Source organism: Rutilus rutilus (assembly GCF_951802725.1).
Source record: "Rutilus rutilus genome assembly, chromosome: 2".
Taxonomy (NCBI): Eukaryota; Metazoa; Chordata; class Actinopteri; order Cypriniformes; family Leuciscidae; genus Rutilus; species Rutilus rutilus.
This window is the reverse complement of record NC_140210.1, coordinates 14482256-14505515: the sequence shown is the minus strand read 5'-3', so window position 1 is coordinate 14505515 and position 23260 is coordinate 14482256. Positions and strand designations below refer to the sequence as shown.

The 23260-nt window shown below is 37.4% G+C and overlaps 3 protein-coding genes across 4 annotated transcripts in view; 1 reads left to right on the top strand and 2 right to left on the bottom strand.

Moving 5' to 3' along the window:
* lrba (LPS-responsive vesicle trafficking, beach and anchor containing) overlaps positions 1-14093 on the bottom strand; it is a 257927-nt gene extending 243834 nt beyond the window's left edge. For both annotated transcript variants that reach the window (XM_084402975.1, XM_084402976.1), the window contains exon 1: positions 13312-14093. In XM_084402975.1, the coding sequence (XP_084259101.1) occupies positions 13312-13443 (132 nt within the window). In that variant the 5' untranslated portion in view covers positions 13444-14093. The remainder of the gene's footprint in view (positions 1-13311) is intronic.
* A 2368-nt stretch (positions 14094-16461) lies between these two features.
* On the top strand, positions 16462-20713 carry rps3a (ribosomal protein S3A). Its single transcript, XM_084401743.1, has 6 exons — positions 16462-16585; positions 17084-17187; positions 17459-17646; positions 19380-19588; positions 20033-20142; positions 20538-20713. Exons 1-6 carry the CDS (start codon positions 16524-16526, stop codon positions 20666-20668), a joined length of 804 nt encoding a protein of 267 aa, XP_084257869.1. The 5' UTR covers positions 16462-16523; the 3' UTR covers positions 20669-20713.
* A 2267-nt stretch (positions 20714-22980) lies between these two features.
* sh3d19 (SH3 domain containing 19) overlaps positions 22981-23260 on the bottom strand; it is a 33791-nt gene continuing 33511 nt past the window's right edge. Inside the window, exon 20 of the mRNA XM_084401744.1 lies at positions 22981-23140. Coding sequence (XP_084257870.1) covers positions 23124-23140 — 17 coding nt within the window. The 3' untranslated portion in view covers positions 22981-23123. The remainder of the gene's footprint in view (positions 23141-23260) is intronic.

Here is a 23260-nt window from a genome sequence, read left to right as displayed (position 1 = left end):
AAGTTTTACATTTACATATGATAAAAATTCTAAAAACTTCACATGTATCCCATTCTTCTTGCCACTTGTTTAATATAAAATGATTGAGAGCAGGGCACTTACTAGTCTAGTCTTACAAGTCAGACTATTTACATAAAAACGTAGAAAAGCCTACTTTGATACCGAAAACTAAGACTGACTGCCCCTGACTAACTGCTAGTAGGTCATACTAGAACTTAAGACACTGTCTTAACATTATGGCTATGCAACCGGCCACAGGTCTAAGGTCTGAAGGAGGAATTTGAAAAATCTGCTAGCTAGCATGTTGCATAAAACTATGCCCTCAACGAAACATTTTTCTTGTCGACTAGTAGTCGTTCATTTAAGCGATTAGTCGACTATGCGAACGTGTATATTAATAAGCCACATAAATCATAAAAATGAGCCCATAAAGCTTGCCACAGCACATTGGTAAAAGTAATGATTATGAATGTGTCATGGAAAAACAGCAAGGAGACTGTCTAAACATTTGAAGAATTTATTGAAAATGTTTTCTGTGGTTTCGGCTGCAGAGATTAAGTTGACGATGCGGACTCATCATCTCCGCAGTAGTGGATGTGCCTATATGCACATTTCATATACATCATTATTACATAATCTGAGAATATTTGTTTTCCACTTAAAATGGTTGAAAATCGTTTGACATTTCAAGCTTTCTATAGATATTTCTCATGTCTGTAAGGGAAGTTTTTTCTGAGACTAACCAACTAATACAATTTTTGGATGACTAAGCCTCTTCAGCTCGACTAACGATTGATCACATTTTAGGGGGCAGCCCTACATAAAACAGTCTGTTTATACTAATCAAAGCTTTCAGTATATGACACTACAATGTTTTTTTTTTATATTCTATGTACTTCTAACAATAAAATAAGCTACTATAAACTATCCATGCAAAGAAGAGCGATATACCATGACAGTCAGAATCTTAAAAAAATACCCTGCATGATAAAAGGTTTTTGGTCATACCGACCAGCACTAATTTAAATGTATTTGTATTTTCTTTAAACAGTAACATAACTGTGCAATGTTTCTTCTGTTATAGTTAAAGTGGTGGTTGATTATGATTTCACTTTTCTAACTTTAGTTAGTGTGTAATGTTGCTGTTTGAGCATAAACAATATCTGCAAAGTTACAACGCTCAAAGTTCAAAGCAAAGGGAGATATTTGCTTTTAAAGAAATCGTTTTTTTAAGGACTACAACAAACGGCTGGTCGGGACTATACGACATCACTAACCCTAAAATTTACATAAACCCCGCCCCCGGGAACACGCAGTCCATGTCGAGAAGAGGAAGAGTTGTTGTGGTAGAGCACATTTGCAAGCGCTCAAGCTGTCGCATCCGTCTTTTCACATGCAATACAGTACGTAACACAAATACAATAGCATGTCACTCTGTAGGCATCTTACAACAGTTCCCACGAGAGTGATTTTATAGATTATCATGACAGAATATGCCAATCGAAGATAGTTAACTCCACATCAGCAACATAAATTCATCAACTAACCATTCAGAAACGTCCTGTTGCATTCTACATGCTGTCACTTCTTCTTGAGTCTCTTCATCATTGTCCAACTCCAGTTTAAACATAAAAGGCAGAACAGTTTCTGACATTTTAGTGCGTGTCAGCATGAGGTAATCGGAGCTACTAACACACAAGCTCCGCCCTCTGTGGCCGGGCTTTGCATTTAAAGAGACACACACGAAACACCGCGTTTTTACTGACCCTCAAAAAGGGACAATTTTAACTTGCTGTAAAAAGTTATCTGTGGGGTATTTTGAGCTAAAACTTCACATACACACTTTGGGGACAACAGATACTTATTTTACATATTGTAAAAAGGGGCATACAGTTTAGTGAAACACGCTTTGCAGTTGGCAAAAGCTCTAGCAATAAGCTAATCCAACAGAATGAACTCTGAAATATAGGCATTACTACTGTTGTTTATTGAGCTGGTAAGCGCTGTCATTTATTTTACATATGAGAAACACTAAACAACAAACGCGCCAAAAGCAGATGTTGTTTATTGTGCTTTTAAGTAGCACTGACTTGGCTGCTGTCAGGTTGAGGACCTCTGTATTAGTGAGATAAATTCTGCTGAGAAAAGAAAGGTTAGTGCTCACTGTCCACAGAGTCGTTTCATTGTAAATTAAAATAAGAACAGCTCGCTTTCATTTAGTGCAATAAGTCACACACACAATGTGTCACATCCAAACATCCTTTAGTCAAGCAGACAATCAGAAAACACAAAGCAGCTGATGGACACTCAATCCTCAGGACTGTGTGTGTTTGTCAGTACACATTGAGGTTGAATCTCTAAGACTGCAGTATCTGATCCACAACTGGCCATATAGAGGAACAGACTGGAAAAGCAAGCAGAAAGCAGACACCTCCATCCACCTCCACAGCAACAGAAAACCCACTGGCCTATTCAGTCTATGTTCAGAGCAATCCTGACATGCTTTTACAGAGCTTTCGCTTACACTTTACACAACCTTTTTTTATATAAAAGTGGTGAGGTCAATGTAGACAGACTCCTTAAAACCCACTAAAATCTTTTGTAACATTGAAATGGTATGTGATAGGCTATAAAACCAAAGATCAGAGGTGGAGTCTGGTTTTTGTGGGTGCTTTTAGTAAACTTGATCACTGATGTGAATAATTGTGCACTCCTACATGCTATTTAGGCCACATTTATGTATCATCTACTGTATGACTGTGACACACATAACTATAACTGCATATTTACACTCTGCCAAGACTCATAAATCCAGGCATTACTCCTGTGTCCTTTCTGCGTCATTCTATGGGACACTGTGGGAATAATGATTCAGATGATTTCCACCACGTGCTTTAGCAGAGAGCTTTTAACATACAGCAAAAACATTAAATATAACTTGTTCGAAAAGCTCAGTGTGGTTATGCTTTTTTTCAGAACAGGGATGGGTCTTGAATGTCAACTAGTTGTCCAACAACTAGCTAGTCAATCTGACTAGTTTATCAAGATTTTCTTTTATATGAATGATTAGTTGACTCATTGTTCAGACAACCCACTGACTATTCAATTCATAATGTTCCATATACTCTTGCAAAGCCAGCTGAGAGTTGATGGCAGAGATAGGAAAATATATTGTGTACTAGGGCTGGGCGATATGGCCAAAAAAATATATCACGATAATTTTTTTTATATCAGTCGATATCGATAATTATCACGATAAAAGTCAAATCTTTATTTCTTTCAAGTTTAAAGGCAGATTTTTGCTCCTAAGTGAAAGTTGTAGAAACAAGAACGTTAATTGTGGTTTTAAACTTAACTACTCTTTATTGTCAGAACATATCATGACAAACACTTACCAAACAGGTGAACATTTCACAGATCTTAGGTAGAACATTCAAACATTTGTCATTTTTCCTTAACAAAATAAATATCTTCATTGGTCAATTCATTTCTTAGTTTCTGCATGTGCTCATTTTTATTTGGTAAAATGTAATATTCTGACTGTTTGAGTTTTATTAAACTTAACCATTGGTCATCCAGTATCATGCATTTAGGTTATGATAACCTCACTATCATGGCAAAATGTAACTTTATGGTTTCTATGGTATTTGTATGAAAAACAGTAGCCTAAATACATTATTAAATACTGTAATTATATTCCATCAGTCCTTTAATACATTGTCTACATTAATAATATAATACAATTCAATATGTATATCCCACATTTCATGGTGCAGTTAATATGACTAGGCTAACGTTACAGTAAATCCATGGTAAATGATGGGAATTTGTAGACGGAAAAGCCTTCTGACAGTATCGTTGCGCACAGTGTTTCTCCTCCTGTTTGTCAGCGCTGTTTCATCTGCCTTTAAATCACTGAGACATTTGTGTTCTTCGCTGAATTCAGGCGCTTCTCACTGGATCTCGTGACCTTGACCGAGACCGATCAGAGTAAACGCATCTGCTCTAGTGAGCTCGCGCTGCGCTGCCGTTTGGACTTTGAGCCGAGCGGATAATTGGTCCGTGTGGCGCGCTGTTCAAATGAGTTTCATTCCGCTTTTGGCGCATAAACATTATCGAACTCTTGATATCGTTTTATCGAGAAAAATTATATCGCGATAATTATCGTTATCGTTTTATCGCCATACAGTACAGTATGTATGCGTACATTGCAAGTGAAGTAAGGGGAAATATGTGATGTTTCAATTTAAAGCCGACACCCCACGTTGCAGAACCTCATTTCATTACTGATACCTCACCAAAGGAAGACCCTTTCCATCCATGAAATCAACAAATGAGCAAGAAGCAGAGGGGAAATAAATGTAATCAAAGTGGTGAGATTCATTCCATAGAGTCTAGCAGTGAAAACAACATAACATTAGGGCTGCAACAACTAATCGATAAAATCGATAATAATCGATTATGAAAATCGTTGTCAACGAATGTCATTGTCGATTAGTTGGTCTGCTCACGTCACGGGGAGCGTTACTGATGAAGTCACTTTCATGACAACGCAGTCACGCGAAATGGCAGAGAGTAATCGGAGAGAAACATCAGCACGGCAAGCAAAAACTGTATTCTCATTATTATGAAGATGTGAAAATGGTATAGTCTAGTTTAATTCAATGCTACTGTGTAAACAGCTTTGTTTACTAACTTCGGGACAGTCACACTAGATCTATTTTGTATCGAGCATCAGGTTGCGCAATCAGTTCGCTCGCAACATAAGTGATGGATTAAAATAGCGCTACCGCAGAAATAGGTTAAATTAAATGGTGTTTACAAAGTGAAGCACTAAATATAAAGGCAGTTAATAACAGCAGCAGTAAAATATTGTTTTTTAGTCACTGTAGTCAGTGGTTTTCAGCGAATGCTTGTGCAGTAATACATAATTTTTTCTGTACTTTTAATCAAGCCTGTTGTCAGCTGCGTACCTCCATTCCGCTCTCTTTTTATAGCATTTGTCTACTATGTAAGGGATAATCCCGCTTATTACATGGCTACCCACCAAATAAATCAATAATTTTACACAAAATATTGATTTAAAAAGGAGTTTCTTGATTTAAAAATGATTGTATTGCTTCCGCTAAAGAAAATAGTCCGTTCCGTCTCTACGGTTAGAATCCTGTGTCCATAGCAACGCTCTGTTTTTCTGGTGTGTTATACCAGAGCCCGTCTACGGAGAGCCTTGGCACTCCCTATTCAGCCCCATTGTATTGATTTTGGTTGCAGTTCCATTAGAATTCCACTGGGGGTGATCGCGAGCGAGCGAGTGCAGACTGAATGGGAGTCAATGGGGCTATACGGCTAAATGTGTCTCTTTCACCCGATTGCCGTTGAGAAATCTCAGATTTTATTGTAGGCTTTGCAAGTTCAACATAGGTTATAGATCGAAAGTTGAATGAACGAGTACTTATTTCTTTTCGATTTCTTACAGGTTGAGTTGTTGTTGCCCATAACACGCTAGCATTCTGCTAATGACGTCAGCATTCTGACGTCATTGACATTTTAAAAGACTTTTTAAACCAAATAAGTGGCTCTAAAAAATCTAACACCCAGCAATGTGTAATATCTTTGCATCTCCTTTCGAATACAACATTCAAATTACTAGACAAAAAATTATATCCTGAGAAAAGTGGATTTTGAGGGTTTTTCGCCATAGACCTCCATTCATTCTGCACTCGCTCGCGAGCGCCCCCGCATGGACAGAGACGTGTTACTGCAACCAATCCAGAACCCGGAAGTAAACAGAGAGTGCCAATTCTCTTCCTATTAGACATTCTCTGGTTATACTTCGCAGCGGTCTGTGTTATCAAGAAATAACAGATCGCATTCTACATTGGAATTCAAAATCTGCTGCTTAATATCTTATTACAAACATGTTTGTGTCCTAATTTCATAATGTGAAGTTTATATGAGCAGCGCAACTCAATATTTTGTTTTGTTTATTTATATTTTGGATATTTAAAGAAGTTTTACTGTTTAAAAACTGGACAAACTTTTGTGTTTGGGTTTTAAAATGTAAAAATTTAAGATTATATTAGTAAAACTCAATGTGTGGCTTTTGCACTTTTTAAAGTACACTTTTACACATAAATACCCTGATTTAGGGTTTTATTTAGTTATAAACAAAAATCAAATTGAATTAAAAAAACACCTATCCGATTAATCGATTAATCGAAAAAATAATCGTACGATTAATCGATTATCAAAATAATCGTTAGTTGCAGCCCTACATAACATAACCTTGATTTAAAAGAACCACAGTCCAGAAACACAGCCTGCACTGATCTGAGGCCAGTTCAATTAAGCCTCACCATAACCGAAACCTTAAAAGCACTATTCCTACCAGCACCCGACATTTGGATGAAGGTGGTTTCAGTTACAAGCTTCTGCATCTGCTGAGGTAACAAAATCCGGGGAGGAGTGATCAAATATTCATTAGAAAACAGAGAGGGATGTGTTGTACTTGGATAAAGCAAACAAATGAGCCAGAAAGGGTGCAACAGACAAATTAATCCATCCAATCCAATATGAGGCAGATAGTTGTCACACCAAAATTTCAGTAGTCAATAGTTCAATGTCACAGTTCTCTGTACCAATTTCAATATTTGAAAATAAAATAAATAAAATATTAATGATAATAATAATTATAGTAAACAATGAACGCAGCTTCAGTCTGCGTTTAAGACCCCGGTACCGAAGTACTGGTTCTTTTGACAACACTAGCATCATAATACCAGTGTTTTAGACACTCAGTCTAATCCACTGACTAGTATCACTTTCAAACTACAAAAGAAGCTCCAGGGCTCTAGAATTACTTTTTTTCCTGATGGTGTGAATTTTGTTAAAGGTTGCACTCGTGCCACTACCAATTTGATGGTAATTTAATGGTGCCAATTTCATTTATGTAACATATGAGAAACATTAAACAGCAAATGCGCCAAAAGCAGAACGAAATAGTGCTACTTTGATCTGTGACTGTGCCACACTGACTATTTAACAGCTCAGCCCAAAAGACAGCGCAGCGTGAACTTAGAGTAAATGTGTTCACTCGCCGACCATCTCGATCACGCAACCACTAAACAGCGCTGTGAGATCCAGTGAGAAGCATTCGAGTTTGGCACAGCGTTCTTCGATACAAACCACAAATGTCTCAGTGATTTAAACTAGTTTAAAGCCAGATGAAACAGTGCTGACTTTTTCATCAACATTGACATCAAAAAAAGAGAAACATTGTGCCACAACAATCCAGCTAGAAGGCTTTTCAATCCACAAATCACCAACATTTACCACGGATTTACTGTAGTAACACTAACTGTAACCATGCATGGTATTGTGGCAGAAATGTGGGATATTCATATAAAATTGTATTAATTAATAATGTAGACATGTATTACATGCATTAAAGGAGGAATGGGATATATAATTACAGTATTTTTGTTAGATGTTTTGTGCATTTGTATTTATACTAGGTGGCTACTGTTTGCGTACGGTTTACTGTCCATGAAAAACAATATCTTACTCGCGCTGACTGACAGATCCGAAGCGTGTGCACAAAGACGCATCAGAGAGAGCGTGATTTACACATACACAGAATTACAGGGATTTCAAAATATATGGCTTGGCGAGTATTCACGCAAACATTATCTGTTATGTCTTATGTGAACGTTTGGTTAACTGTTGGGGAAAAACATCTGATGAGTAAAATTATTTTAGATCCGTGCGGTACAGTATGTCTTACTATATAGGCTGTCAGTTTCATTAATGTTAATCAAACAATTGTGGTATCGTGGGAAAGAAAAGTTGAAAATATATTTTTCCTATAGATATATAGGAAATATAGAACCTTTATTTAACCAGGAGAGAAAACCAAATATTTGTTTTTGACTTGGTGTGTGCCCAATTTGGTGGTATTACCAGGGATTTCAAGGTATGGTTGCTTGCTAGGTGACTTTGTTTTGGAACCTTCAGAAAACTTTAACTCGATTTTTCTAAAAATGTACTTTGCTGACTCTATCAACGTCAAACAGGTGCAGCTCAGTAATTATTTTAGTAGAGAATATGAAAACAACAATAACAATACCTCCTTTTTGAAAATTTGCTCATTGCGACTCATTGTGCCAGCACGGTTCACATATTATTACTTTTTACCATGCAATGAGATGCTACGCATAGTTTTACCCGTGGTTATCGTGATCTGCAAATGTATGACACTATTTAAGACCAATGGTTAATTTTCAATAAGAGTAGTCATACAGTCAGAATATTTAAATTTTACTTTATAAATCAGGTTAATACAATTTTTACAGATGTTACTGTTTTTGTGAATGAAATACTTTTATATCTGCATCCCAACTCAAGCACAAGCTGAAGCTACTGTCAACTTCAGCTTCTGTCAAATGTGCATTTCTAAGAGACAAAACATGTAATATTTTTAAAGGCCTATAACATGCAGACTCAGAGCAACCAAATCAGGAGCTGGTGCCACCATCTGCAGAAGTCAAATGTTCGTCTAGAGCCCTGAGTTCTGTAAAACAAAAGCTAGAAATACTCTGACCATACAGTCACAAATAAGCCAGGATTGGGAATCACTTCCTGCAAGTCAGAACCTGTACAGACAGGTGAGAGTAGGCTGGTCACCTGCTCTTGTGGTAACCATGGTAGCAAAGACAGGTCCCATGCTTGTTTGTTCAGCCCTCACCTCGGGCTAACCCAGGTGCTGTGCTACCAAACCACCTCCAGTCCCCAGAGACTGATGGAGATACAAGAGATGATACTGTTTCAATGAGCTTCTAAAGTGTGTTTGAACAAGAATAAGTGGATTTTAATGAGGCGAATACACATTTATGCTTTAATAAACCTCGTGCAGATTTACAAATGACATTGTCAAAACAAGAGCGCTGCTCTCTTCGCTTTGTACTTTTTTTCTGTTGAAGAAGATTATTCAGGCAGTGATCTCTGATCTGAGTCCAAGACTCACCCAACAGCAAATGGACTATAGAGAAAGCAAGATAGACAGATATAAAATAGATGGAGTGTGAGTGTTAATTAGATTAATTAGCTTCCAGTTCTCCATGAATAAATAAGGAGGAACGACGACAGTGTAGGACGAGAGAGGACCAGGGGCCTGTACCATGATGGCAGTTGAACAAACTCAGGGTTGCAGGATTAGTTTGGAGTTGATAAAACCAAACCAGTCTAACCAGGCTTTGTTGGTACCATGATGCCGATCATCAACTTTCTCTGTCAACTCAGGCTTTGATCCTGAGTTTAGGAGTTTAGGTGTGACATCAGTAGCGAACAAACAGTCACATGCTGAGAAAGAGTGAAACTCATTCAAAACCCATTGAAATTAATGTCTCGTGAGAGAAGCAGCACAATTCAAAATATTAAAATATTAAGAATTTAAACAAATTTACACAACAAGAAGAAAATTGCTGTCTATGATAGAGGACAACTAAAAGAAAAAGTCTCGCTACTGCATATCAGTGCAAGTAAAAGTTGTGTGAAGTTAGTTTATACAGTTGATAAAGGTATAGAGAGAATTGAACATTTAAGCTCACATGTAGTCATTTTATAGCTTCATCTATTGATTCTAAAGCGTATTTATATTACCTTTATATATTTATTCATTTAAACTCTGCGTAATAATAATTGATGAACTAAAATTGTACATGTGTGATCGATTAAGGGTATAATAATTAGGCTACATAATATCTAAATCATACAAATTTGTTATTCTAAATAAGCATTACTAAAAGCCAGATGATTTTGTCTTTAAAAATCCTTTGCTATGTAGTGATATTTAATTTGGAGAAGAAACAGGTGGAGTGACTTTATCGCATCAGACATGTGTCACTTTGCTCACAGTTGATTGGTCCAAGTTCGTTTTGCAACCTGGAACATAACCTGTCCCGGACCAGGTTAGCCGTGGAGCGCAAGTTACTATGGCGATGAACACTGCTAAAAGCCAAACCACTTTCATGGTGCCTAAAACCCAGGGTTGGCGCAAACTAAACTGAAACATACCTGGCTAGCCACCTAAACCGGCTTTATGGTATAGGATCCAGGCCTGGACTATTTACGTTATGTTTTAATGTGTGTGACACAATGACATGCAAAGTAAGAGCAACAAAAAAACTGAAGTGACACAGTTTTACTAGATGATAAAATGGCCACAACCACAACTCTGTTAGTTCCTGTGCACTGTTCATTCATGCTGTAGAGATGCTACTACCTTACACTACAGTTGAAGACAGAGTGAGTTTATTTATTGCGCTCCTGAATGATTTAGTCAATCAGCACTCAATTATTTTACACACTGTCCTTCTCATGCTAAAACCCCTCTTAATCCGTTGAAATTCTTCATGTGACTAACACTAAATGAGTGCACTCTGACAGCATGACGCATCCATCGCTGAGTTGTAAGCAATGCATTTCACTGTGCTTCTTATCTATGTGCAGCAAATCAAACTAACCTGGCACAACAACCTATTATTTTGCTTCCATGCTCCAATACACAATTTTATGAAGATGGAGATGAATCAAAGACCTAGTTTTGTTTGGTCCGGCAGATTATCATGTTCAATAGGTTAAACGGGTCATATCGTGCATTTTTTATATATTTGTTTGCACCAAAAATGCTGCAGCTTTAAGAAACGTCCCCTTTGCATGTGAAGTGATCAACAGTGCTGACTGAGTGATGTCCTATGGTACTCTCCCAACAGTTTGCTGTCATGTCAAATATAGTTTCCTACATCCTTTATAAACAGCCACAACATAGTGACAGATTCATAAAACAATCTGCATTGAAAACTGAAAAGTGCCTTTAAACTGGCAAGATCAAACCTTGTTAAAAAATAAACTTCAGTGCATAAACATGAGCAGTTGTGCGTTGTTGAATTCATCCCTATGCAACTGTGACGTCACAAAGCTGCAGAAGTTATTAACGGGGCACTTCTGCAATTTTCTTTTAAATGTTATGTTCAAGATGTCATAATGTTTTGAGCCAAAAAACAATGTTTTACAGTCCAAATATATCAAGCTCTTCTTAAAAGATGAAAGAATATTTGATTCCTCATGATATTTCCCCTTTAAAGTGTCATTCAAGATAAAAAATTCATGGTTTAAATACCAATCTATTCCTCATACAAAACCATCATATGGCTTCAAAATACTTGGAATAATGTTTATGATGGTTTCATGGTAGTTTTTTGTTCTTTTTTGGGCCTGACAGCCTCTGGTCCCCTTCCACTTTCACCGTATGACAGAGCAGTTCATACATTCTGCTAAACATATCAAAATTCATACAGATTTTAAACAAGATAAGGGTAAGTAAGTGATGACAGAATTTTCATTTTGCACTTTACAGTAGGTGAACTATCGCTTTAAGAGCACGCACTGGATTCAATTATAAAGCCCTGTTCTTAGAGACAAGGTTAGAGCAACATAACTGCATGTAGGCTACATATCACCTATGATGTCTAGTGTGCCTTCTGTCTCTCAGCATTATTACATCATCATAGAGCGCACGGTTGCATCACGTTTCTTACTTCCTTACTGAACCCATTCATTCATTTTTCAATGTCATTTCACAACCTGCAAACAAAATCTCTCCCAATCTGATTCAGCTACAATGTGGGTCACATACAGGCCTTCACTCATGCTTGAAACTCAGCTAATGTATAACAGGGGCTTTCAACTCACTTGTGGACGTGGGAGGAGGGGAAAAAAAAAAAAGTGCAATTTCCAGAAAGTGCTAACTGACTTCCTCGTGTCTGGGGCTGGTCAAAAGAAATGTGCTGTTATTACATCATGGAGCTGTTCTGAGGTGATCTGTGAACTCTGACTGCTTTTGTATCATACATAATCTATGGAAAATGTAAGACAAGTTAAAAGCTGACAGAGGACTGACAAAATTTCAAGGAGGTTGAACATTAGGTCACTGCTGAAAAATTAAACCAGGTTCCTGGATTAATGGATTAATGGATAATAGCTTCACATAAGATCTGTCTACAATGACAGGAGCAGGGAGAAACAATCTAAAACAAGCAGTGTGCAAATAAACAAAGACATCACCACAAATCTAGAAACACAACAGAGAATAATAAACAGAGCAATTCCAAGAGGGTCCTCCTCACACCATCGGTGCTCGGGCCCTAATAATGCAGCATTATCCATTATATATGGATACAGAGTCCATTATATATATGTTTTCAAATGCAGAGTATTACAAATACCTCCACACCTTTGCTTGTGTATTTGGGAGTTAACACTACAGACTGTCAGAAAAAAAAAAAGTGTGTCTTTAGCTTGACACTGGGGCAGTGCCATTTAAAGGACAACGTTGTAGCAAAAACGTTGTAACAAACGTTGTAGCGTTGGTATGTACTGCTATGAACATTTTAGGGTAAGGTACAAAGATGTTCCTTTAACCTTGTAAAGCATGACATGAAATAACAGGCAGACAAATCACATTTTTGAAATGGGAGAGATTAATGAACCTTTAGACAAAATACGAAAGAAAATCTAAAAAAAGTTTTGTGTCATAATTGATACATGAGGTCTTCATGGCCCATGAGTTGCTTCAGTCCAGTAATTGTTCATCTTGAAATATTAACAACAATATAAAAGTTACTCACATTTACTTTATAAAATCAGTAAAGCTTTCACAACAAAAAGATGTGTACTACAACCTGAAGATGTATTTTTGTACATATAATGCATTTTATACATATTTAAAATTGTATAGCCTACTGTAAGGTCTTTTACTTGCTATAAAAGTATAGGCTAAACTATCAATCAGAGGGCAGAAGGCATAGAAGATTCAACAGATTTTTTTTCAAGCAAACTTTTGATCATAGGCTATTGATAATTTTGAGGCCTTAAAATTCATGTAGGCTATAAAAAACGGTCTTTAGAGTTAAAATTGTTATTTTTGCACTTTTTTTCTGAGAGTGTACAGCCTCTCCAAATCTCGCTTTACATTCAAACTATTTATATGGCAGGGGCTTCTATCCACGTGGACTTGCATGTCACTTAGCTATAACAGGTTCAGTCCCTCTTGATGCAACCTGACGTTAGTGTCTTGGTCAAGGACACACAATGGGGCCACCACTTACATCAAACATCAGCCTTACTGGGATTCAAGCCAAACAGCAGAATTTTAAACATTAAACCACAACACTCCACTTTCTGTCATAAACATGATTCGGTCTCGTCCAGCTTCGGTGTCCTTAGTTCTCTATTTAAAGGCTTTAATCAGCTTACCAGATTGAAGATCGTCTCCACAATGTCCCGATTGGAGACTTCACCAGCCTCCAGGAGCCCCGCCAGCACGGCGAACTTCATGCGGATTCCTCTGATGGGGATCCCAACAGCGCTGTCACCTGCGCTCGCCATGACGGAGTCAGGTGAGAGGGGAACAGGTGAAACACCTGTTTGACCCTACCGCCGAATTAAATCTACGGGAAAATACGCGGAATATGTCTCGCTCGTTAAGTTGACAGCTGTGAAGAACTGGTCCTGGTCTCCATTCACAGACCAGTTTATCCTTTAGTTTCTCGCGCTCTCGGCGGGAAGTGTCGGTTGATGTCACTACACCTGACTAACAAGAATTATTCTACGGTTGAGAGGGACAGTAGCATTAAACTTGACAAAAGAATGACGAAATCGCGTTGTGGTGAGCGCAGATAAGAAACCCAAAGCTTGCCAATCTCCGCCGGACTAATAAAGGAAAGACATTTAAACAAAAATGTCATTTAAGTGTTTGCGAGTGTTTGTCAAACAGGAAACAGCGGTGATGAAGAGATTCCGCGCAGGTAGACGTACCGATTAGAACAAGACGCAAAAAACTACAAAATATAAAGCAAGGAACGTCCGACATTGACTCTCGCTGGGCCCTCCAAAGAGAAGACAATCCTCTTGCTTCCTGTGGGAACTATTGGAGTGAAGTTTCAGCGGTAACCCACTTTACAGCGCCATCTCTTCCTGAATCAGGTCCTAGTCCGCTCCGTCTCCGTCTCCGCCATGACAGTGGAGCTGCGTGAGAGAGAGCTGCGCATGCGCAGTGCGCACATAGAGCTGAGAAGGGGGGCTCAGGTGTGTCAGGTACAAAGAACCTATAAGGACAAAGTGACACTTTATACTGAAGATCTCGAGTAATGGAAGCTCTGTTGTGGTTTACGACAGTGCTCTGCTGCGAGAATAACATGGAGACATCTGCAGGAGAGAATAAAACAAGTCTAGCATATTCATCAGAAACGAGGTTTATCAAGATTTATAGCCACTAAGATTTTAATGTTGATTGTTTATAATCAAAAGCATACATGCACAATATAATCTTTTCTGCTCTTCACTTGCCTAACAAACATTTACAAATAAATTAAAAGATTGCGAGTGATATTTGCATGATACTTTCTACTTAAAAATATAATTATTTATTCACCCTCATGTTGCTATATATATATATATATATATATATATATATATATATATATATATATGAAGTGTTCAGATGCAAAAGCCTCTAAGTGCCATCTGAAATTTTCTTCTAGAATGATCATTTTTATAAAGCTTGTATATTTAAGTTAAGTAATTTCACTTAAATGACAATTAATAGGTCATTTGCAATGCCATTTAAGTGAAATTATTGAACTTAAATATACAAGCTTGATAAAAATGATCATTCTAGAAGAAAATTTCAGATGGCACTTAGAGGCTTTTGCATCTGAACACTTCATATATATATATACAGTATATATATATATATATATATATATATATATATATATAGGCCTATATTAAACATTTCTCAGTCTCATACAATAAAAACCAGTGGTGTTGTTTGGGCCTCAATATTCTTCAAAATGTCTTTGTGTTTTGCAGAAGTAAGAAATTCGTACAGGTTTGGAACGACATGAAGGTGAGTAAATGATGACAGAATTGGGTGAATTGTTCTTTAAAGTCAGCATGAAATGAAAATGCACCCTATTCACCTTCATCTACTTTGTAAATGCATATTATAGATCTTATTGTGAACTATTTATCCATATATGTAAATGTATATTTAGTCTGCTTAAATCCCGTCCTTACTGCAAGCTCACATTGACATCTCAAAATCCAGAAGTCCCCGCCCTACATTTTTTTTTCTTTTTTGATAATGCATTACATTCATATGTACGTCAACGTCACAATAAATAAATAAAAAATCTGTTACTACATCCGTTTCACTGCAATCATTATTTTTTTCTCCTATTTAAATAGATTTGTGATATACTTAAAGGTAGTTTAGATTTACAGTGTACAATTCTTTAATTTTTCACTTACAGAGGGTTAAAGCACATAACAAAGCACATATAGCATATCATTATTGAGTCGCATTATTGCGTTGCATGTAAACTTTAATATTTACTCTACTCTGACAGACCATTAGCCTATTAGGAGGTCTTGAATTTTAAGAAATTTCTTAGCCATAGCTTTAAGAATAAATGTGCTCACTGTATCATTAAATTCAAAGTGTGCATGGTTTCATGGCCCCTTTGAGTCGTTGCCAAGGAGTCAGCAGCACATTGACTTTGTTGACTCTATATACAGTCCCTCAGGGGCACAGAATTAAAGGTCTAGATTTTGTAGCAACAAAGATCAATTTATCTCACAGACACTGAACTTTATACTGACATCCTGAAGGCCACCACACATACATGAAAATGCTTATGTTTTTTGGTCTTATGGTGGTTATCACCATTTTCCTTCTTCCAAATGTTTTCTTATAACAAAAAAACGTCTATAGTGTTTGTGGTAGGTATAAGAAAGCCATATAGTGCAATAAAACGCCTTATGCTGATGCAAAATGTCAGTTTTAATTATGCAGCTATTATGAGTGAGGGAAGTGTGAGCTTTTGCTATTGGTCTATAAGAACGGTGAGAAAGATTATGTTTTGAAATAATAATGGAACTCAGTCATCTGAGCAGTTGCACTCAGATTTAATAGAGTGGAATGTTCCTGTTGCCATTAGGGGATTGATGTCATAACTTGCCCTCAGCCACCTCTGAATATTATCTGCTACAGTTCGGCCCTTTCGTTTGACGCTATGTTGTTTTTAAAGTGTATTTAGACTTATGACACGCTAACTATAAAAAACGTAATTCACATTGTAGGCTATAGTAAAACATGATATGGGCACTAAAGTAGTAGGTCTAGACTAAACCTCCTCATTATTGATAAGCGGTTTTCAAATTCTGTATAAATAATAGTTTGGCAGATGGAGAATTAAAGAGGACAATGTGAAACAGAAGTTTTTTATTGTCAAATAAGCATGTAAATTATCGAAAGTAGTTTAACAATGCGTCTAAACACTAGATGGCGCACGTCTGCTTTCCAGAAAGAACAGTGAAATATCGCGAGATATGTCTATTCTCGCTGTGGCTTTAATTCTCGCGGTATTTCCTCACTTCCTCCTCTTTCACTCCCTGTGTTCAACATGGCAGTCGGCAAGAATAAGAGGCTGACCAAAGGTGGCAAAAAAGGTGCCAAAAAGAAGATGTAAGTCACAAATGAAGCTCTCGACTTTGTCGTTATACTGTTATAAGATAATCTGTTGGATATTCGATGTTTGTGGGTAAAGGATGAGATCGATATATAGAGGATTGTATGTAGCGGTCCTGCTAGTCCGACTGGCTTACTGCTGGCCTGCGCTGTGTAATGTGTGCTCTGTTAACTTTCGGTCAGAGCTTGGTAGGTCCTAGTACTGTTGTCTTTTGTACTAGTCCTACAAGTTCCATAAAGTATTTATATTCAGCAAAAATGAGGACGTTAAACTGACAATGCTAACATAATGGGGCGCTAGCTAGTTTTCCAAACACTGCTGACCTAACGTAAGACTCGCAGTGACACATGTGTTAGATTCCTACATTTAATTTAGAGCTTTCATATTTCTAGACACCACATCCGAAGTAAATTTAAGACAATGTTAGCATTTGCATTATAAAAATTAGCCTGTACCTCTCCTAAAAGTATTTACATGAGTGTTTTGTCTTTCAGTGTGGATCCATTCTCCAAGAAGGACTGGTATGATGTCAAAGCACCAGCCATGTTCAACATCCGCAACCTGGGCAAGACTTTGGTCACCAGGACTCAGGGAACCAGTAAGTGCTTTTGTCCACGGTGTCTGTTTAAACACAGATTTTAGCATGAGTAGTTAACCCTACTGGGAAAGGGCATATCTTGCTGTACAATAAATGCCATGCATCCCAATTGTTTGATACAAATTATTGCAGTGGGAATACATGATGACAGTAGTTTCAGCCCCAGATGAAAAATTATTACTGTTGTGACATCACTTGGCATTCCCATAAAATCCATGTTCATTAGAACATTACAAACCGCAGCAAATTTAACTGTGTCACTGTAATCTAGGAATTGCCTCTGATGGTCTGAAGGGACGTGTTTTCGAGGTCAGTCTGGCTGATCTTCAGAACGATGAGGTTGCCTTTCGCAAGTTCAAGCTAGTCACAGAAGACGTACAGGGCAAGAATTGCCTCACCAACTTCCATGGCATGGACCTCACCCGTGACAAGATGTGCTCCATGGTCAAGAAGTGGCAGGTAAAAGCATACTTGCCACGCAGAAAGGCTTCATTGCGTGCCTTATACACTTTTCATTTCATTCTGTTCCATTCATATGCACGCAAATGCTAAAGACCGGAAATCAAGCTCATGTGAAGAAGTGTGCAAATTTGCTGTAGTCCACTTCCAAAGATCAAATTTGTATCACGGGAAGGCGTGTGACTGTTGAAAGATCGATACATTCCAGTGTGACATCTTAACTGAATTAAAAGAACAAAAACTTTATAGAGATAGTTCACCCTAAAGTGTAAGTTAATTCATAAATTACTCACTCTGGTGGCATTCTAATGCTGCCTTTCTTTCATGACCACAAAAGGATTAAAAAAAAAAAAGTCCAGCTTGTTCAAATAATAGTGACCAGCATCAAGTTTTTATTTATCACAATTAGACATGTTGACAATTCAGCAATGAAAACAGTTGAGACAATAAAATGATCCGTCCACATGATGGCAAACCTGATTAACCGCTCTTGTGTGACGTTGAACACATCGCTAGTAGGGGAAAAAATCGATTCTTAAACGCATCCCGATGCGGACGTGGACAATTCTGAATCGAATCACAAATGTCAAAAATCGATTTTCTAAATGTTAATTGTTAATGTAATGTTGACGGAACGCAAAAGGTGCCTGGACAGTGGCTTGCAGCTGTGCACATAACAGAGATGCATGGTGGTTGAGCGAGAAATCTGACTGGCGCCCTCTGCGTTAAAATCTAGCATAACTTTGGCTTCTATGAAGTTGAAGGGAAAAAGGACCTGGACCAGAGCCACACTTTATGCAAGTGGGGCTTGGGTGACGAGGTCACACTGGTTGATAAGAGCTGCAACTTCTGTTACATACGAGAAACATCAAATGGCAAATGAAACGAAAGTTAAACGAAACTGAGCTATTCGTTTGAAACGTTCCGCGCAGCGCAAGCTCAGAACAGGTTTACTCGTAGGCCGATCTCAATCACGCGACACAGTTATTACACAGCGCTGGGAGATCCAGTGAGAAAGCGTTTGAATTCACTGCAGAATTAATAACATCGCAGTGAGAAGCATTCAAATTCGGCACAGAATTCTGTTATGAACAACAAATGTCAGATCAAACAGCGCTGACGTGGAAACCAGGACGACCTTAAAAGCTTCCACCCAACTCAGAAACGGCAAAGCGAATTACAAACTCTACCGCAACATTTATTGCCAAGTCAATTCCCAATATGTGTAATTAAACAAATGGAAGTAAATGCATTATGGATCATTACAAATACTTTGCATTAAAATTACCAAATAGTCACTCAGTGGAAAGAAAATGTGATGGGCAGTAGAATGTGGAAAGTTATTAGATGCGAATTGAACTTTTTATTTTATCTATTTTATTTTTTAGAATGTCGTTTCATGTGTGTGACACGACATGTCTGCCAAAACATAAAAACAATAGGAAAAATAGTGCAATGTAATGCAAAAACCTGTAAAGAACTACTACTGTATGTTTGATATTTCACGTTTGCCTGATGGTGACAGGCTCAACGGTGCTGTTATTTTCTGTACCCCTTTAGTTTTGTGTTGTAGAATTGTGGTGTTCTAAGATCTTGATGCAAGTTCCTTTATTTTACATCTTAAATTTTTGGGATTAAGTACTTGTCTAATTGGAAAAAGCTATTTGTACTGCAGCTATTTTCAAATTTTTGTGCAGGCCGTTTTAAAATGCTAATTGGTTCTTTCCCATTAGACAATGATTGAGGCCCATGTTGATGTGAAGACCACCGATGGCTATCTTCTCCGTCTGTTCTGCGTGGGCTTCACCAAGAAGCGCACCAACCAGATTAGAAAGACCTCCTACGCTCAGCACCAGCAGGTCCGTCAGATCCGCAAGAAGATGATGGAAATCATGACCCGTGAGGTCCAGACCAATGACCTCAAGGAGGTGGTCAACAAACTGTACGTATAATGTTTTCAATCTCTTATGGCATTACAATTTTGTGTTAGATAGGGGAGTTGGGCCCTGCCCCTGGAGGTCCATCTTCCTGTGTAATTCAACTTGCAGCCCTTATTTATAACTTAATGAACCAGCTAGTTAAGTTCTTCAGTATAAGTGGGAGATTTACTCTGGTTGAAATACTTGATTGACAATTTTATAGGTTGTGGTCAAATGATTTCTTCATGTTTTTTCAGTTGTGATTTGTGTAGATGTCTTATATTTTGGAACTGGTTACGAATAAAGTATCTTTAGCATAACTTTTGAGTGCTGAGGTCATGGAGATTAAGCAGGGGGTGGACTAACACTCTTTACCTGGGTTTAAACCTGAAAACTTTGTTGGCTGTTATGATCTATAACTGTTAAGCTGTGTGTAAGTAATGGTTGTCTCTCCTATTGTTGCACAGGATTCCTGACAGTGTAGGCAAGGACATTGAAAAGGCCTGCCAATCCATCTACCCTCTACATGACGTCTATGTCAGGAAGGTTAAGATGCTGAAAAAGCCCAAGTTTGAGCGTAAGTGAAGTTGTATGATGAACAACTTAATTTTCAGACTTAAGCCTCTTTCTTTCTTTTTCTTTTTCTCTTTTTTTTTTTATTTAATTTTTTTTACATTTATACTCATGATGACTGACACTTAAATGTAGTTGTCAGATGTTGTAGCACAACTTCATGGTCAGGGTACCATGCATTGATGCCTTTTAAGAGCAATATTTGGTACATCCTATGGTTGTTGGACATTACAAAAGTTGTTTTAATTACATGAAACTTCCCCTCCTAAACCGACCAAATTAGTTTAGCATAAATCTTTGGACAAAATATTTTTTTAGGTTTAGTATGAGTCGAGGGGGGAACTGATTATCCACTTGTGAATGTATTATGAGTGAGTTAATGTATTTATTATCGTACAGTTGGTAAGCTGATGGAGCTGCACGGTGAGGGTGGAACCAGCAGTACTGCTGCTAAACCAGCAGAGGGTGACACTGGGGCCAAGGTGGAGAGAGCTGACGGATATGAGCCCCCCATCCAGGAGTCTGTCTAAAACTTCCAACACAAGCAGCTGGTGTCAATAAACATGTAAATTTGACTCTTTGCATACTGTTTTTTTTTTTTTTTTTGAATAGATCACATTATACATCACATCAAACCTGCTGAACATCATGGTCATGCTTTTATATCTCTGGTCAGAAATATCACAATCTATTTTGACATGCTAGAATTGAGACAGTGGTGCCATATTTGGTGGAATTGGTAGTATTGCAGTAAAGTTTTCATTTTCAAATCAGACAGGCTTTTGCGCACATCAACTTTTGATTTTGCAAAATTTTCATGCATGTACTAAAAGGGAGAGCTGTTGATGTGTCCCATCTCAGACTGATCTCATGAAATGGCGTATGTATGACACGCCAATTCGTATTTCCATTTTTGGCGTCCTATCAACACGCATAATCGCTTTTCAGCGTGTTTATCAACGCCGTTGACTTAACGTTACATTACTCTCTATATAAATATAGATGACTTACCCCAACCCCGTCCCTAAACCTACCCGTCACTGGGGTTAATACCATTTATGAGTTTTCCCCTACCATCCTAGTAAAAAAATAATAGATATACATTTTGCTTTGTTTCGCTCGGACATTTAACGGCGTAGACATACACGCGGAATCACTCGGACATTTAACGGCGTAGACATACACGTGGAAGATGACGGCGTGGACATACACGCGGATAGCTCAAAATGCGTATAGATAACACGCCACTTGACTGGAAAGTGGCGTGTATGTTTACGCAAAGTCATGATGTCATGTTGCCCATCTTGTTTCAGTGAGTTACGTCAATGCATTGAATAATGCTGTTTCACGGCACTTCTGTGGGCCTTCAAGTATACAACCATGTTGAATTTCAGCCCCTAAAAATGCAAGCCCTGAGAATTCTAGAAATGGTAATGCAATGGATATTTTTTTCAAATTTTTTTTTTTTTTTTTTTAATCAGGGCAATTCAACATGCGCTTTTTTTTTCCCAAATACATTTGTCATTATTTGACATCCATAGACATAATGTGCATGTGCTGGGGGTGCTCCAGGACAGGTTGGAAAACCCCTGCACTAATGGTGTGCTGTAATACTTAAATCATTATCCTAACCTTTATCTTCAAAGCAAAATCTCAGCTGGCCAGACAGATATACAGATATATAGATATAGAGATATATATAGTGCCAAACTGAATCACTGTATATATACACACAATAAACTGATTCTGGGACGCAGTATACCATGTCACAATTTCAGTGGATAGCCCTGTCAGAAATTTGTTTAGACAATAAGATGAAGCAAAAAAATCCTACAGAAACAGCTGATTTTTATTTAGTTTGATCAGCATCACGTAAATGATGACCAAAGGATTATAATTACTTGTCAGTAATAGTTTGAAGGTGATTTGATAAACAATTCCGAGCAGAGTAGCATGACCCATTGTAAAAGGCTCTGCACGGAGTCACAACAGACCCTTCGTCACATGTTTATTTATTATTATGTGCCGTATAAACCTGGAGAACATAGGATCCTGGAAATATACTGAAGATATCCTTTCGTGAGCACACTTATGCAACCAAGTGGTTTTTTTTAATACATTTTTGCCACCTCAAAAGTTTCCATTTGTTTGTTACATGAATTTTGTTGGTTTCAATATTACATAAAAGGTGGAAAAAGATCTGACAATTTTACTTGGATGCATTTTTTCTCAGAAGGCTTTAACAGGGGTGTGTAGACTTTTTATAACCACTGTCACTACACTCTTCTAGCAATTATTTTCCAGAATAATTTAATACATAGTCAAAATATAACAAACATGTTAACAATTGGATTTTAAAACTATTTATCAGATTTTAAATGTGGTCTAAAAAATGACAGAGAAGTCTGGTACTTTGAGTCTGGAAAATGTCCAGGAACCCTGAACTTTACAGTTAATAATCTAATGTCAATTACACATGACAGAAGACAGAACTGGTGAAATACTCTACGGTTCACAACCTTTTTGACTCAGAGGCACCTGGTTGTCCAGCACAATATTTTAAGTTAGATTATTTTTAATATTATAATTATCTTATCACTTTAAATACTTGAGTAATCCTGGAAGTTTGCCTTTGTCCCCTGGTTGAGAACCACTGCTCTATTCGCCAAGAAAATGTGTCAGTCAGTGTGGACACAAGATGGCACTGGACATTTGTCTCTAGTGTTTAAAAATGCTTCAATCTAAATTACACATAATATTTCTTCATTTAAAAAACTATTAATACTGTATATAGAAAAATAAGCAGAAATACAGTGCAGATCGGACAAGTAACACCCATATAGCAGTTCATGAATATATTTTTAGGATACAATGGATATAGAATATTAACATTTATAAATACATTAGACAAAACCACAATTAAAATAAACTGAAAACAAGTCACAAACAACTTTCTTCTGAGGCTGCCTCTGATGAATCATTCTGTTACCACTTCCTCCCACCTGCACAGAAAGAAAAAAGACCAAATATTTTAAAAAAGCAAATAATTATGTAGTTAATAAAAACTTATTCTGGAAAAAAAAAAAAAATCTGAAAGTATATTTCCTGCTCCTGTCCACTTA